The sequence below is a fragment of the Anas platyrhynchos genome, chromosome 3 (assembly GCF_047663525.1).
Source record: "Anas platyrhynchos isolate ZD024472 breed Pekin duck chromosome 3, IASCAAS_PekinDuck_T2T, whole genome shotgun sequence".
Taxonomy (NCBI): domain Eukaryota; kingdom Metazoa; phylum Chordata; class Aves; order Anseriformes; family Anatidae; genus Anas; species Anas platyrhynchos.
In genome coordinates this window covers 33,703,499-33,721,296 of record NC_092589.1, presented here as the reverse complement: position 1 = coordinate 33,721,296, position 17,798 = coordinate 33,703,499, and the positions used below count along the sequence as shown (strand labels likewise).

Sequence of the window (17,798 nt, the reverse complement as noted above, 5' to 3'; positions counted from 1 at the left end):
TGAGTTTATTTTATGCTAGGTATAAACTTGTGGTAAAAATGCTTAGCAAATACATCCTTAGAAGTAGATAAAAATAATGGGAGGACTTGAATGGGTAGGAAAAGGAAAAGGAGGGTAGGAAACAGCATGAGGGACATAATTCCTGGTCACTCCTGTGACACAACCTTTTAAAGTCTTAGTGCTCAAAGCTGCACTGACCATTTACGCTGACTGTTCCAGATTTTTAGCACCAAAGTCTTGGTATTTTGTTTCTTTCTGGCCTGAGTAAGGCACGAAGGTACTTTAAAATCATTGCATTCCCCACATCTGGTGTGTGTATCAAACAGGCAGTCACTCAGGCAATGCAGCATCTTGTCTCCTAAGCATCGCTGAAAGGCTTTGGGGATTGTTTAAGGGCATTTTTTCTGTGTGCAAACATCTGATTATGTTACTTAACATGGAAAAAAAAAAAAAAAAAATGCTACTCTAACACCAGCCCTATTAAGAAAGCCTCAAAATGTTTCAGGGGTCTTCAGGAGAAGACAGGCAGACAGTACAGAAATGTTTTTTTAAGTGTGTACCCTCATCCACAGTTATTTGCTGGAGGAAACAATTCTGTTCCTGCACAGCCATGCTCACAGGTGAGAAGAGTTGCTGAGTGAATATTTTGAAGCTTTATAGTGCTGAGGTGTTTATTCTCATGATAATGGACAGGGCCTAACACCATGCTGTTGCCTTGGCCTAGGAGAGCTTCCAAGGAGGCTTTGTCTTGGGTTCAGAGACCAAAACTTCTGCCAAGGGACAGGCAGAGCTGGCTGTGAGTCCTGTCTCCATCCCAAGCTTGCTGTGTGACCACCAGCCAGCCCTGATGGTTTTCTGCCTCATTTCCTCTCAGTTAAGCTGGAGACAGCAGCCCTTGGGCACCTGGGGACATCATATTTGTCATTTTACCAACTCTGCGATGGGCTGCTGTGGCTGTGCGGAGCCTGCGGGCTGCTCCTGCTGAACATTGATCCTCAGCTGCCGCCTGCTGAGCGCTGAGACCTACAGCAGGGAGCAGTGCCTGTGCTCAGAGCTGTAGCTGAACCTACAGCCACCACTGGGAACCAAAGTCACTGCCAGTAACTGGGAAAGATGCCAAACGCTTCGCTGTTGGGTTTGCAGATGAAAATCTGCCCATGTTTTCGGGTACCCAGGTAGGAATGGAGGTGCTCACTTCACAGCCACTGCCCAAATCTGTGGCATGGCTGAGAACTTACCAGGCTGAGAAAAATACTACGTAGTAGCAGGTAACAGCTTATAGAAATCCTTTACATGACGTTGTAGAAGCAAAATGCTGATGTATTGTCTAAATGTAGAAAGATGAGCTCAGCAGAAATCATACAGGTGTCCCTGCAGCATCAGCTGCAGGAAATTTTTTTTTTTTTTTTTTTTTTTGATGTTTGCCTACATAAGCCATGTATTTGTACACTGCCTAGTGAAATAGGGTCTTGTGGTCATTGACGATGCCAGGAGGGTAGTGTGGTGTGAAAAGAAGAATGCTCTGACTTATTTTTGTCTAACAGGATGTTTTAAATTTAAAACAAAAATAAGGAAAACAGGAGGGAAAAAAAAAAAAAAAAAGTGCTTGTATCTGCACCTAGCAAACCTCTAATGCCATCTGCTGAGGAAACTTGGAAAATGAAGTTTCCAGCTATTTATTGCATTGTTCTTGATACGGATGTATTTTAAAATTTCTATTATATAAATATACTGAAAGGATTTTAAGAAGCTCAGGTGAGCAAGTGTGGGCATAATAAACTGAGTGTATTTTTAAAAGCCCAAACTTTATTTTCAACACTACTCCAGACACTAATCCTTTGTAATCAAAAAACAGTCCTGATATTCAGCTTTAATTTTCTCTTTCTTTGCTCCTAAATTAGGCATCCTCCCTCCCTCCCCCCCAACCAAAAAAAAAAAAAATCCTAAAATATATTTGCTTCTTTCATTGTAGAAAAGATAGCATATTTGCAGCATTGTGACTCTTTAAAGACATCCCTTTAGCAGGCAGCAATACAGGGGAAAAAAAAAAAAAAAAAAAAGCCTTTTCATTAAACAAACTCCAATATGCCTACAAACCTGAATGCAGCACTGGTCTATAGTGATTTAAAATTGAAACAGAAGGAAAACAGTGAGGCCTATTTTTGAATATGAACAGGGGCACAATATTAAAAAAAAAAAAAAGTTGATTTTGTAGACATCTCAAAGTAAACAAAAGTAAACACGTCTCTAAGGTAGAGGCTTGTTTTCATTAGAAGATACAGCATAAAAATACAATGTAAACCAAAAATAATGCAGCGTTAAGATGAACCTCTGGCTGCAGCAGCAGCCCTTTTAAAACAGGTGAAAACTTTCGAGTAACAGGAAAAAAGATAAGAAATATCTCAGTGTTTTAGCTATCAAGATACTAGGCACCCTTTGAAATATTTTCAGCTTAGAGGGATGGAAACAGAGAGTATTTTTACCCAGTTACAGAAAATAAAATAAACAAGCTGTTTGTGTTGTTTATGCATTTTCTTACTGAAAAGAAAAAAAAGCACTTAGAACATTCAGGACCCTTCCCATTTAGATGTCTGCAACAATGGAAGGCATCAACAGTTTGGAAAACAAAGGCTGTCAGTCCATCCACTGCAGACTTCCTGACGAATCGGAACCCCGGTGAGATTTTACGTGTCACAAAACCAGGCCACATCATTCCCAGCAAAGAAAAAACCAACCAGTAGGACTGATGAAAACAGTTGAGACTGGCTGCTTCAAAAAGACAGGCCTGACGTGTTATTACTCTGCTGAAAACGGCACAATGACTTTGAGGATACTTGATGATCTAATTCATTGAAAGGAGAGAAAAATTTAATGACATTCTTAACACCTGCACAGCAAAAGAAACAACAAATCATATTGAAATAGTTGATACATGTTGATATGTTCTCTCTATATGTTTTGTTCTCTCTACAGCTACCTGAAAGGAAGGTGTGGGGAGCTAGAGGTCGGCTTCTTCTTGCAGATAACCAGTGATAGGACTAGAGGGAATGGCCTCAAGTTGCGCCAGGGGAGGTTCAGCTTGGAAATGAGGAAATGAGGAGACATTTCTGCTCAGAAAGGGCAGTCAGGCATTGGGATGGGTTGCCCAGGGAGGTGGTGGCATCACTGTCTCTGGAGGTGTTCAAGGAAAGGTTGGACCTGGTGCTTAGGGACATGGGTTAGTGGGTGACATTGGTGGTAGGGAGATGGTTGGACCGGATGATCTTGGAGGTCTCTTCCAACCTTGATGATTCTATCACAGAATCACAGAATTGTAGGGGTTGGAAGGGACCTCAAGAGATCATTGGGTCCAACCCCTCTGACAAAGCAGGTTCCCTAGAGCAGGTTGCCCGGGTAAATGACTCTATAATTCTATGATTTCACACCTAGTTGGAGCTTTCTTTTACACCGGTCACTAGCTAGGCAGAATGGTCTTCCCACACAAGCCTGAAGGCAATGCGGTTGAGCATACTAACAAGATAAGTAAATAAAAAATTGCTAATGTAACGCTCTCTGGCATTGACATTAGCCTGGAAAGCAGGATAAATTGAAATGTTTTTCATCTTTATTTCTGGAAAGTTCATTGAGCAGAGGGGGTCATTGAGCCATAATGATACCTTGTGATTTCCTAGAGTCATTGAAAAGTACAAAACAGTTCCCTAAATCCTTGACCTAAAGTGTAATTCTTAGATGATTGCAATCAGAAGAAAGAACCCAGCAAAAACATGTATTAATGCTTTACATGCATTAACTAAAATGCATATTCAAATGTAGTTTAAACTACCTGCATAGTTTCTTCCATATTGCCTAGCAATATATGATTTCCAGAATGTAAATTAGCTGGGTTTTCTCACTGTGGCAAAGTCGCCCTTGAATACAGTTAACAGAAAACCCCAATGTGCAGAGCCAGTGATGACCTGACTGAACACAGAGAAACTGAGGAAATGCATGTTAGTGTTTTGTTGTCTGCACAACATTTCACTTCTTAAAGCAACTTATCGTCAACTTCTATTTTGAAACGTGCAGGAAAGTAACTCAAATTTTGGTATTTTAAACCTGCATTATAAACTCTTGTATCTATAGATGACTAAGAGAAGATTTTGTTTGGGGGCTTTATTTAAACATGCTTTTACACTATTTTTTACAAGTTGACAAATTTACCTAGTCTGTGTGATATGAATGGAAGTTTATTGAGAGGAAAGGCTGTTTCAAACAAACACAGCCCAAACACATGCTTGCGGCACACAGCTGCCAAGAAGTGGTAATAAATGTATGTTCTCACATGATCTCATTACAAGAGCTGGCTCTCTTCCATTACTTTTTACTGACCTGAGAAACATGGATTGCTTTTCTGAAGGACTAAAACTTCACATACTAGCACTGTAATTTCATTTATCATTTTTTAAAATGCCCCCCCTTTTTTCTTTTTTTTTTTGGTGTTTGAGGACTTTTCACTTTTCACAAGGCACTCATTGCAACTTTTTTTTTTTTTTTTTTTTTTTTAAATGAGATGGAATAAATAGCTGAAATATGCTATATGGAGCGGGCAACGTGATTCTCTGTGTTTAGGTCCCTTGCAACATAGGCGCAAAGTTGCAGTTTTTTGCTTTAGACACAGCTGACATCATCTCTGCATTGTTATGCCTCTTGTATGTGCACAGCATGATCTAGAATGTGAGTTATAATGGAGACAATCCCAGTGCAAGGTTGATAGAACAGTAAAAGCTGTGCACAAAAGAACAGTATACACTACATACATTAGAGATACTTTGCATTTCTATTTGTTGTACTTCTCAACGTGCTCAGATGATTTCTAGGTGATGGGTTTTGTTAGTATAGAACTAAGGAAGGAATTTAAATGTTATTTAAATCTCTCAAGTTAGCTTAGAAGTAAAAATCCTCCTAATTTAGAGACAAAGCTGAAAAAGGAGTCACTACATATCTGAACTGCCAACACTACGTGGTTCTGCTGCTGTATTGTAATGCTGAGAATGAATGACCAGACCGGAACAGCGAGAGGGCAGATGGATAGACACAAATCCTGCTGACTTCACACACAGCCATGGGATGAGTGACCAGTGCTCCTCTGCTGCGAGGTTAAAGACAAAAATGAAGGACACAAATTTCTTTGTTATTGTTGACTGAAAGAATTAAGAGTACACTCAGACTATGATAATCTTCAGTCTGTAGATACTATGAAAAACTGTGTGTAAGTCTGTGTAGACTGCAAACTCCTCTGTGTTTGGAAGTTTATAACATGCTTTGCATGCATTGCCAGCTGCATTGGCTCTAGGTGCTATTGAAGAATAAAGCTAAAATGTTTGCAATTTCTGATCCAAACTGCATCTGCATCCGGGTTAGAACAGCTTTTTTCCTGACTTCTTGCACAGTCTATTGCCAGAGGCATTCCTGGCTGTTTTTTATGAATCAAACGAGTATCCTGGGAGCAATAACCGCACTCCTCCATTCTCAACTTGATGCTTGTTTTTCAAAAGCCTCCCCTCCCAACCCTGCCTTTAATTTCATGAGTGGTTGTATGGGAGCAGGGACAGATTTTGTGTTTAAATGCTGAGATAAGGAGCAGTTCATCAGGTAGCTGTTCTGCACCTTGGCAGACTCTTAAAATACAGGAGGATGATATATTGCCATACATTGCAGCCCAGAACAATTTATTTGAAACCATAGTCCTTCATGGGTGCTCAACAGGCTTTGAACTATACATACAATACTGAAGATGGTCTCCTTCAAAGACAAACTTATTTCGTGTTAGTTCTGACTTTAAACAGAATCTCAGATAGTTACATTTAATGCTTATAGTCACTCAGTAGAATAGATATCTCTATTTGACCCCATCATCCAGCTATGTTTATAATCAATGGAGGAAAGTAAGACATCCTGAGGAAATAAGTCATCACAGAGTAACTGTTTTACATAGCTCAACTGAGTTGTGCTCTAAAAGTCCTTACATGAACCAACTGGAAGCGTTTCTGATGGTAATCCCACACTGTGTATGTATTTATATAAAGTGATAGAAAACCATGCCATAATTCGCTGTGCTTCACGCAGAATATAGAATGTAAGCACGCATGTAAACCTTAAGACATTGTGTCAGGTAGTGGAGTAAGCATGGTATATTTAAGCTCACCCTCCTACCCATTGGCTATCCAAATTCATATTACAACTCTACTCTAGGAATCTTTCAGCATTTATTTCAAATTATTATGAGAAATTTTTCTGCCTAAGTAGAATTTCTTCCTTATATTATAGCAGTGGTTGCTTTAAAGCAGCCATGATGCTTTCAAAGTCAGTCTGGGTACTGAGTATATACTGAGTATTACTTCTGACGAGTAGGCTAATATACTGAAGGGGGGTGGGAAATGAAACTGGGAGGAAAAAAAAAGACATGCAATATTATTCATATAATATATGAATTTTAAAAAATAAACATACATTATCTTTGTTCATTTTCTAAGAAGAGAAATTGCTCTGACATCTGACTACTTCAGTCTAGTTCAAAACCATATTGTTGCCATTGCCAATTAACAAGAGCTTCAGAGGAAAAGACAAACAGAATAGGTTCAGGTTATCTGCTACACAGGAAGCTATCCATTGTCTGTATTTCAGGAAACGTGATAATCCTTTGTGGTCACCCCATCCAAACATCTTCTTTCCAATAGCCTAGTATTCTGGTGCATGTCTCCTGCACAAAACATTTGAGTCGCTTCAAAGAACTTTCAACTCTGTGCTGAAGTTTTTCAAGCACATAGAAAAATATTCGCATTTCTGATGCTCTTGCTGTCCAGCCTAATGCCTCACACATACGAAGAACAGAGATACTAAGACATGCAGATCTGTGATACTTCATACACTGAGTACAGCCAAACACCTTTTTGGCAAGTCAGGTTCAACTGGCAGTGAACTACAGTTAGGAATTCAATGTGGTCTATGCAGTCAGACCATGAAGCTTCATAAACGCAGAATGATATCTCAGCCTCTGATTGAAATCATGGAAACTACACACATTCAACATATCTATAAGTCAGTGTCACAAATTTTAAAGCTAATTCTATACTATTAAAAAAAAAAAAAAAAAAGAACTCTTGTCCCTTATTGTAAATCTGGCCACAAACATAGTCACACTCTGTAATACAGAGCGCTAAAAGAAATATTTTATAAACAAAATACTTTTATTAGACTAGTACATGGATTATTTTAAATCAAGAATTAAAATACAGTTGGTATTACACTTTTGTTACAGTTCATTTAACTAAAGTCAAAGTTACTGATCAACTTCAGTGGATAAAATTTATCTGAAAGAAAGGTGTTTAAAAATATAGATGGAATTTCTTTTTCTCTTTTTTATTTAGTGTGTTTTGGCAATATAGTTTAAACTAGATAACTTATCTAATAGAGCAGATCACTAAGCAAAACCAGAACTTAACTGTAACTGAATACAGACTGTTTTATTGATCTATTTCTGCTTCTGATCTGAAAATGATCCTATTATTATTTTTCCATTTCCATAAGTAAAATTATCTTCTGCTTTTCTCTAATACCTCCATCCAAGAAAACCATCTTGTGTATTTAGAGTTATTCCAGATACGTAGTCCCGTTTTTTTTGGTAATTACTTCTAAGAAGACTCCCAGTGGAGAAATCTCTCATGTTGATTCTTCTTGTTTTATAGCAGCATCATAATAACATCACCCTGACTGGAAACCAGTAGTCACATCCAGCTTGGTACAGTTCTCAACAGTGGAAAAAAGTGTACTTAGGTGTGGCCTTTGCAGACCACACTATCACCTGAGCATTCAGCTACAGCATTTTTTTTCATAGATCGTAAATATGAGGAAATAACTGGCCAAGTGCAAAAGAAGGAACAGACTCTTCTAAAACGAGAGACCTTTTATACAGTGAGTGGGTTCATTCATAGAAGCATCCTAGAATGATGCAATGGTAAGAGAATATAAACCTCAACTTACATTAAAAAATGGTAACCTGGTATGTACATCCTTCAAGTCCATAGACAGAATTGTGAATTATTAATATTTGCTACTTTAAATCACAGCTGTGTCAGAAACATCATTCTGACCCCAGTTCTATTGGCCTGATGCTGTGCAAACAATGGAGTTATACTGTCAGTACTTTCAGATGCTGTTGTAAACAAAGTTAATGCTTTTGTATCAGACAGTATGGTTATAAAGGATAGCTTCATCTAAGTTATCTTTTCTGTTCTTATCAGGGATCCATCTAACCTTTTGTACACATTTCTACTTTTATTTAATATTCTGGTCAGGATCCAAGATCTTAATTTTTTTTTTCTCCTCTCAATTTTATGTTACAAGGAGTCTTATCGGCAGTGTTCTGCTCATCAGCTAAACAACAGTGACTGTTTTCATACTCTCCCAAAGGCAAAATAAGATCTTAACTTAGGCCTCTTCCTTCAGTATCAAAGGTGTGTCCAGCCAGTCCTGCTGTCTCATACTACATCTGGCCACTCACCGTGTCACTGTAATTGGATCACTTGTGGCTCATGCCCGTTTCCTCATAGGTATGGGTGGAGCCTCTCTTCTACTTAATGATCCTAGTGTCTCAAAGGTCTTGGCTCAAAAACACGAAGGACATGGGTGGCTCTACCCTTTTTAAGGACTAATTTGATGACAGGGTTTCAAACTTGTATGAATACTTCCATCTACTTAAATGTAGGAGAAATGTTATGATGGAGCCCTTTGCCAAGTAATTTAACCCAGATTAATAACACCCTCCTCTAAACTGAATCTGTCACTCTTTGTGAAGCTTTCCTAATTACATCAATTTAAATTCATGTAAAGTTAAACAAAAGTACCGTTCTTGTATACACGATTCCTTCCACTCACCCTTTTTCTGGTAGGGTTCTGTACTCTTTGCTGACCTTTCTTTACAGCCAACGTGCCAGGCTATCTTCTGCCAGCTCCTCAGTATTCCTGTTCTTGAAAGGTTTGTCATAGCTTTATTCTAAAATATTAAGTTTGATTACTCACATGTTATCAGATATTCAACCCTATTTATGTATAGCAAAAAGGTTTTGAAAAAGGCAGGTTTTCCAAGTGTGTACATTTCCATTTAATACATTTGTATTTGAGGAAATTTTTCTCATCTGTTTTGCAGTATAAATAAGAAGTACAACAAAATTAAGTTATTAAGGTAATAATCCGGGAAAGAGAAATATCAGTGTTTTACAGGGTCATCTCTAAAACATCTCATTTTAGATGTTCCACTAGATGCATCCAGTGGAACAAATAGCACATACACTTTATGAAACCGTATACCTTACTGTAACACATATCATTTTCCAAGTTATATAACTCTCCAAGAGAGTTATGAAAATCATTTATAAACAACTAAGTCATACTTCCTCCAAGTAAATCACATGACATACATGTAGAAACTGGATTAAGGAGGGATTGTATAGCAGTGCTTGCTATTAAAACCGACAAAAAAAATCACCGATCCTGCAGTTGACTCTGAGCAGTCATCTACCTGAGCAAGACCAAGAAGTCTGATAAAAATTAACTAAAAAAATCAGACAGCACAATGATATGAGCTGTTAAAGAGCTTGACAGAACAGTAAGATCATTGAAAGTATCCCTGTTATATCAATTACATTCCAACAAAAACTTGTCTTGTAATCTGAATTACACATATACTGCCTATTTGTATAAGCACCATGGTAATATGAAGTAAAACCTTATCCATGAAGTCCCTCTGATAAATGGTCCCCTTTACAAATACAAGTTCTATGTACATTTAAATATTTTTGGCAAGAGGTACTGATTCTGTAAATGAAAAGTCACTGCAAATTCTGAAAAAAAACACTAAAACTTGAAAACTTAAACTTGAAAAGGGATCAGAGGTAATCGTTTCCTAGTAATCTGCTACATAATAAATTCTGGTTTTAGAAATAGCAAAGTTCACTTCAGTTTCTGAAATAAGCTGCAGATCAATTGAGACCTTTTACTAGCTTGTACAACACTCTCACTTTCATGTTCACACTGCAAACAGGGCTTGAACCGAGGTTTCTGCTGAACTTACAAGTCAGCAAGGCATGTGGAAGGTCACAACATCTAACTTTTCTTTTCCAGTATAAAAACAAGGGACTAGGAACTTTGGTCAGAGACAAGTATGTTTTAGCCCATCTGCTGAAATGATTTTCAGACACAGGCAGTTATCTTAAATTAACTGCACTCGCGTCCTTTATATTAATCTAATACTCTTGTTTCTATCCTGTTTCACTGTCAGCTGTGCTCCTGCTCGCCCACCTGCTGTATAAGCAAGCGTAACATACATGAGTTTAAAATCCTAGGGTCAAACTTTTAACATGAGGATGGGTCAGGAGCTCGGTGTTGTCAGACCATCTGCTGGGTCTGTCAGCATGCCCCATTACTACTGACGGCGTGCTCATTTCCTAACTTGGCATTAACGTTGCGCTCCATCTTCTGTAAAACTGCCGGAAGGTCGAGAACGGAAGAAATGACATAGTGAGGCACCGGGGAGCTATCCGCGGGGGTTGCCATCGTTTTGTTTAGCCAGACAGTCGCCTTCAGGCCCGCATTGAGGCCCCCCTGAATATCGGTGTCGAGCGAGTCACCGACCATGACGCACTCGGCGGGCTGCACCCCCAGGAGGTCGCAGCAGTAATGAAAGATGGACGGCGCCGGCTTCTCCTCCTTCTGCTCTCCTCCCACGACGATGGCATCGAAGTAGGGCTGGCAGGCACAGGCTTCGATCTTCTCCCTCTGCGTCTGCCGGTCCCCGTTGGTCAGGAGGAGCAGGCGGACGGCTTTCCGCAGCTCCGTCAGCATGCCTCGCGTCTCCTCGGCCAGCGTGAGGTGCCGGAGCCGGGTGCTTTTCCACAAGAAGTAGCACTCGGCGGCCAGGCTGCGGTTCGCCTCCCCGCCGATGGTTTCGCGGATCGCCTCCTCCCAGTGCGAGATGCGCAGCTCGGTGATGCAGGTCCTGGCGGGGTCGTGGCACTCCTTCAGCAGCTTCGCCTGCACCTTCTCGCAGATGGCGCGGGCCTGGCCCTCCCCGCAGCGGTGCCGGCACCGCAGCGCCTTCACCACCTGCAACCGACAGCACACCCGTGGCACCCGGCCCGAGCCGAGCCGGGAGGGAAGGGAAGGGGACAAGGGGACGCGGGGAGCCCCGTCCTGCCCGGCCTTAGGGCTCGGGGCCGGGGTAATACCTCCTCGATGGCGCGGCGCCCGGCCGCCGCCGTGTCCACCAGCGTGTTGTCCAGGTCGAAGAACACCGCCTTCACGCCGGGCGCCCCCATGGCACCGCCGCACACTCGCCCAGCACGGACACGGGGCTCCCGGCAGATCCTCCCCTTCCCTCCCCTTCCTTTTTTTTTCCCTTCCCTTCCTCTCCCTTCCCCGCCCCTCGCCGCCGCAGGGCGGAGCCTCATGAGGGGCGCGGAGCGGCCGCCCCGTCCCGTCCCTCACAGCAGCCGCCAGCCCCGCTCACCTTTTTTTTTTTTTTTTTTTTTTTTCCCTTTGTAATAAATGTTGGCGTTTGTAAAAAGCGAGGAGGAAGAGGTGCAACAGGCAAGAGATGCCCTCAGGTCGGCTGGCAGCACAGCATCTCTCTGGAGAGGCAGCGTCCTTCTGGAGAGACACCTGCTGGCAAGGACAGCCACAGTCCCTTCCACAGCATCGCAGTTTATTCGAGATAAAGCCGAAGCCAGTTATTTCAGTATAAATACTTTGGTATTTGGGGTATAACATTAGAGTATTTGAAATTCCAAAGGTCAATGTTTTCTAGAACAAACAAATCCCAAAAGGCATGAAAGAACAAATTTTACAGTTGCACGCACCGACTGCTCTTTAGGAACAGGTCCTTTACCACTGGGTAGGCTTGATCAGTCAGGTAATACTCTGTTGTTTTTTGATAAAAAGTTTTGATAAACAGAGTTTATCTTTTCAGCCAACAAGTTTTGTTGATTGGTTTCTGCTAATACTGCTGATATCAATTAGACATTAACAGTTCACAAAGCTGGAGGACACTTCGTATCTTACCAGAGAAACTGGAAGGTCACTCCAAGTCACTTGAAGTTTGGAAAACTGCACCTTAGTCAGCAACCTGCTCGTCAAGCAAAAGATGCTGGGTCACACAACACATAGGGCAAAAAAAACAAAACAAACAAAAAATCCCAGAGTGACCAACCAAAAGACCATGCCAAAGAGCTTGGCAATTAAAACTACAGAAAGCAATATTTAAAGAAAGGGATTCTGAAAAGAAACAGATATGTCTGAGGATCCCGTAGTTAAAGAAACAGAAGGAGTTTTAATTAAGTTTAAGAGGCAAAACCTTAAGAATAATTGCTGTCCTATAATAGGTTTCTTACCCAAGGTGAGTGTTTGGAGATGACATGTTTGAAGTCTTAGATGTTCAGAAAGTCAGAAGAGGTGGCACATCATGCTTTGTAGGGGATATGAGCATGCTGACAGGCTAGTCAGAGAGGGAGAAGGGCTACTAAATATATTTGTGTGTATTTGGGAAAAGCTTGGTTGGTACATTGCTGTATCCCGCTGTCCATAAGTCAAATGATGGTGTTCAATTCATTTTAATTTACCCTGAATGCTGTAAATGTACTCAACACAGAAAAAGCAGTAACTAAATTCATGCTTGTAGTCAAGTAATATCTGCAAGAGGGAGTATGTGATACTTCTGGGAATAGCATATTATTTCTTGCAAGTTTCACCTAATGTGTAGTTAACCTGGCAGTGACAGCCACTGTATTCATAGACAATGTAGAAGAGGATGGGAATCAAGTCCCAGAGTTCAAGGACTGGCTAAATCAGAGTTGTTCCAAACTTCATGGGATACCAAAAGCCTGTCTATAGTTTTACTAACTCAAAATACAGTTGTTACTGTCAACACAGAACAAAACAAACAAACAAAAAGACTTTTTATTATTATGCAGAGGAGTGAGACTAAGAATTCTAAATCAGATCAAAAGGAATATTTAATCTGAGTTAGATTAATAGATTATTCATCACTGCAGCAATGCACAAAACAAAAGTAGAATTATAAATACAACCCAGCATCACTGCAGTCTTAAATGAAGAGACACCTAGCTATAACATCTCTTTCAGGAACTTGAAATATTGAGGCAGCTTCTCTGTAAGCATTTTTTTTTTCCTCATCAGAGACAGCCTGAACAGCTGCAGAGCCCCAGGCTACAGTGATTTACTTTCCTTCCCAGGATGTTTTAGAGTTTCTGATTTTTAACAGTTGTCATGAAAAAGCCCTTTCTATAAAAAATGACATAAACCTCTAGCAACATTTTATTTATTTATTTATTTATTTATTTATTTTACTATAATTAAATGATATCTTGGAAACTAAGCTGTATTCAGTAACCTCATTTTACCCAATAAAATACTACCTCTTACTTGTGAAGGCTTTGCTTTCCAGAAATCTGAAATCAGGTAAATATGTACATGGTTGAGTTTAGCTGGGCATCAGCGAAATGACTGTCAAGTTTTAAACACCATGCTTTAATTTTCCACCTGCCTTAGTATAATCTCCTCCTGAATTTGCTTTTGATTTAAAGGTACAAGAAGGTACCTTGAAGAAATCTATCTGATGAAAAGCTGATTCAAATATTAAGGTTTGTCTTTACTAGATGCTCTGTTAGATTAAGCTGAAACGGTAAATTTAAGCACAATATAGATACAGAAAATATAATTACATACTGGATTCAGCTCTTGAATTTGGCAAAAATAAATATTTTACATTGTCTTGAAATTAAAGGTTGAAAGGTCAGCCAGAGATGTGTAATCATATAAGGCAATTAATTTATATTCTTTAGTCTTTTGATTTGTAAAACAGATTCAGAAGCTGAATTATAGTTGCAAATTAAAAAATGGCTAAGTGGCATATCATTGTGTGAGTACATGCAATAACGGATCAGTTGAGGGGTAGCTAAACAGGATTCAAACCAGAAAACTTTTGTAACCAAGCATAACGTGAAGATGAGTTGTGTTTGATTCTTTAATTAAGTAGAGACCATAGCAATAGTCACATTTCAAGATATGTGCATACAACTTAACAAAAACATCATACAATGGGTGAGCAATTGGCTGACGGGCAGGGCTGAAAGGGTTGTGGTTAATGGGGCCACATCTGGCTGGCAGATGGTCACTAGTGGGGTCCCTCAAGGCTCCGTTTTAGGGCCAGTCCTCTTCAATGTCTTTATAAATGATTTGGATGTAGGACTAGAAGGTGTTTTGAGCAAATTTGCTGACAACACCAAACTTGGAGGAGTTGTGGGCTTGGATGAGGGTGGAAAGGCCTTGCAGAGAGATCTGGACAGATTGGAGAGCTGGGTGATCACCAACCACATGAAGTTTAACAAGGGCAAGTGCCAGTTCCTGCACCTGTGACGGGGCAACCCCGGCTTTACGTACAGACTGGGCGATGAGACACTGGAGAGCAGCCCTGCAGAGAGAGATCTGGTGGTTGTGGTTGACAGCAAGTTGAATATGAGCCAGCAGTGTGCCCTGGCAGCCAGGAAGGCCAACTGTATCCTGAGGTGCATCAAGCACGGCATCGCTAGTCAGTCGAGGGAGGTGATTGTCCCGCTCTACTGTGCGCTGGTCCGGCCTCACCTCAAGTACTGCGTGCAGTTCTGGGCACCACCGTACAAGAAGGACATGAAACTGTTGGAGAGTATCCAGAGGAGGGTAACGAAGATGGTGAAGGGCCTAGAGGGGAAGATGTATGAGGAGCAGCTGAGGTCACTGGGCCTGTTCAGCTTGGAGAAGAGGAGGCTGAGGGGGGACCTCAACGCAGTCTCCAACTTCCTCACGAGGGGGAGTGGAGAGGCAGGTGACCTATTCTCTGTAAACACCAGTGATACGACCTGTGGGAATGGTGTTAAGCTGAGGCAGGGGAAGTTTAGGCTGAACATCAGGAAGAGGTTCTTCACTAAGAGGGTGGTCGCACCCTGGAACAGGCTCCCCAGGGACGTAGTCACTGCACCAAGCCTGTCTGAATTTAAGAAGTGGTTGGACTGTGCACTTAGTCACATGGTCTAAACTTTTGGGCAGACCTGTGCGGTGCCAGGAGTTGGACTTGATGATCCTTATGGGTCCCTTCCAACTCGGGGTATTCTGTGATTCTACTCAATGATTCTGTATACAGTAAGTGATTTTGAGTATTTGAAAAAAGGCTACATACTTATCCAATCAGTGTCAAATCATCTCACTTTATATTACATATAATATTACAATATTAGTTATGAAGGAAATTGTATTAGTTATGGGAGCTGACATATATATTGATGTGACTCTTAAACTTAGTAAGTCCTGACTCTGGAAATATTATTGGAATTCGGTATTATCTGCCATTAGTTTTTAATTATTGGAAGAACACAGAAAAGAGAATAGTGAAGTGCTGTGCTGTGCTATAGCATCGGAGTATATTCCAGAAATTCCATTCTGGAAGAGAAAAGTTCTCCTCAACATATGTTTTAGTGTATTATTTAGAATTTATTGAATATGGATTCATTTTTGTCTCCAGAAATTTGGCTTTTTTTTTTTTTTCAAAAAGTGGAAGAGGTTTTGCATAACATAGCAGCCCTTTTAATTCCACCCTTGTTGAAAAAAATGGACCATTTTCCATCACTATTGTGTTCCAGTTGTGAAACTAATCTTGTGAAATTAGCTTTATGCTATTGGCCACCATAGCTGTATTTACGCTAACAAACTAAGCAACACCATACAACTTTCCCAGGCACTAGATTGTGATTGTCTCTATGGTTGGCATTAATGCTATAATGGCTCCCGGTGTGATTTTTGTTTCCTAAGTAATTTCCAGATTGGGCTGAGGCCATTTACTAGAGGGAGTTCGGACACAGCCTAATTTGAGGATAAAGAGAATACAATTAAATGGCATGTGGGCAGGACAGCCATTTTCAAGGCCTGTAAGTGGTTCCAGGCACTGATCATTTACTGGCATAGCATAGCCAGTGGTTTACATGCTTGGAAGTAGAATATGCATGTGTTGGCAGGGTGAGAGTCTTAAAATTTAAGAACAGCAAAGGGTTTTGATTCTCAGTAAGTGTTATATTTGAATAAGAGACTGTTAAAGATGAAACATATTCACTTTGTGTATTCCCATTTGAGGTATGGAAAAAGGTTCCAAATGGCATTTAAAACATTCACCTTACTATGGCAGAATTTAATGTTTTTCTTTAATTCTATCCATTAGTTGACTTGTAATAAAATGTACTACTTTCATTTGATAAACAAAACAGTGTTAGGCATGCTGATTTCACTTACCTCTTACTAAATTAGTTTTACAGAGTTTACATAGAAGAGTGATAAAAAAAAAAAAAAAAAAAAAAGCTGAATATCTGGGAGTCTTTCTGTTTAAGAAGATGCACTGTGTTTCAGAGAGCCCTCTGCTCCAGTCAGTGAGCTGTGGATCCTGGGAAATGTGTACGTTTTCAGAAAAGATAAAGGTAATCTTTGTGCTTTCAAAATGGTTTAACAGTTGGTCGAACAGGTTGTACATGTATACTTGAGTCTTCACTGGAATCTAAATATGCCTTAAAAGATTTGATAAGGTATATTTCTTTACTAGAAGTGTCCAGATATAGAATTGAAGCACTTAAACCACGGATGATATATTTTTTTTTCCTGTCAGTTCACTGTGTGTGGAAAAGTCATGATCACTTCAAAGCAGGACTGCCTGAAAATGCTAGAATTGTACAATGTCCTTGCATGCTTACTTGCAGAACTCACTGGCAGGTTGTTTAACTTCAGACAGCTGTTTGCCTTGCTGTATTTATATGAACACTGTGATTAGCAAATAAGGCAATAAGACCACTCATTAGAGCTTTTTCTATCAGAAATATCTATCTCAGCATGCATTATCTGTGTGCAATCTTATACCTTCAGACACACCTTATTAGTTCCTCATAGGATGGTTTGGGTTGGAAGAGAGCTTAAAGACCACCTGGTTCCACCCCCCTGCCATGGGCAGGGACACCTCCCACCACACCAGGCTGTCCAAAGCCCCATCCAGCCTGGCCTTGAACACTTCCAGGGATGGGGCATCCACAGCATCTCTGGGCAGCCTGTGCCAGGGCCTCACCACCCTCTTCATAGTGAAAGTTTTCTTCCTAATATCTATTCTAAACCTCCCCTCTTTCACTTTAGAACTGTTGCTGCTTATGACTAATATCATCAATTGTTTGTCTTTTTATGTGCAAGATGATTTTACTTGCAAATTTAATGTTTTGAGTTCTCTGATGTTTTTCTCTGCATCCCCACTGCTAGCTGAATGTTCACTTTTGGTCATGTCTGTGCTATGGGAGAGTAGGTACGTTTCCTAGGTGCAAGTGGATGCCCAAGCCATTTCCTCGTTCTAAGTATAAGACCTGAAACTTCTTTCTCTCCTCCACAAGTGTCTGGCTTCTAATGGAAGGAGACCTTGCAGGAGGTGGGATATAGTTATAGATCTGGAAGCTGATCTTGGAGATTTCTTTCTTTCTTTTCTCTTCTTTACTTCTCAGGACTATATTATAATAATAATTATTATTATTTAATTGTAATGAGAGATTTACTGTGAAGTGCCTTAGTGTTCATTGATATCTATAGCATATTTTAGGTTTAAAGAAGAGTTAAACATTCAGCACTGCTGGATGCAGACAATCAATGCTGGAAGGAAAAATTCTTAACCGACTTTTTTTTTTTTTTTTTTAAATCTT

The 17,798-nt window shown here is 40.3% G+C and overlaps 1 protein-coding gene across 1 annotated transcript; it reads right to left on the bottom strand.

Annotated features, from left to right (window-relative positions):
• Positions 1-9,115: 9,115 nt before the first annotated feature.
• On the bottom strand, positions 9,116-11,423 carry NANP (N-acetylneuraminic acid phosphatase). Its single transcript, XM_027453908.3, has 2 exons — positions 11,262-11,423; positions 9,116-11,139 (listed from the first exon to the last, which is right to left on the bottom strand). The coding sequence occupies exons 1-2, from the start codon at positions 11,349-11,351 to the stop codon at positions 10,444-10,446; spliced, it is 786 nt and encodes a 261-aa protein (XP_027309709.1). The 5' UTR covers positions 11,352-11,423; the 3' UTR covers positions 9,116-10,443.
• Between the last annotated feature and the right edge of the window lie 6,375 nt (positions 11,424-17,798).

Bases quoted from the DNA above. Each gene is read 5' to 3' on its own strand.
- NANP (XM_027453908.3), bottom strand. From the start codon at position 11,351: ATGGGGGCGCCCGGCGTGAAGGCGGTGTTCTTCGACCTGGACAACACG. The intron at 11,140-11,261 runs GTATTACCCCGG...TGTCGGTTGCAG, and splicing joins GGCGCCGCGCCATCGAGGAG to GTGGTGAAGGCGCTGCGGTG.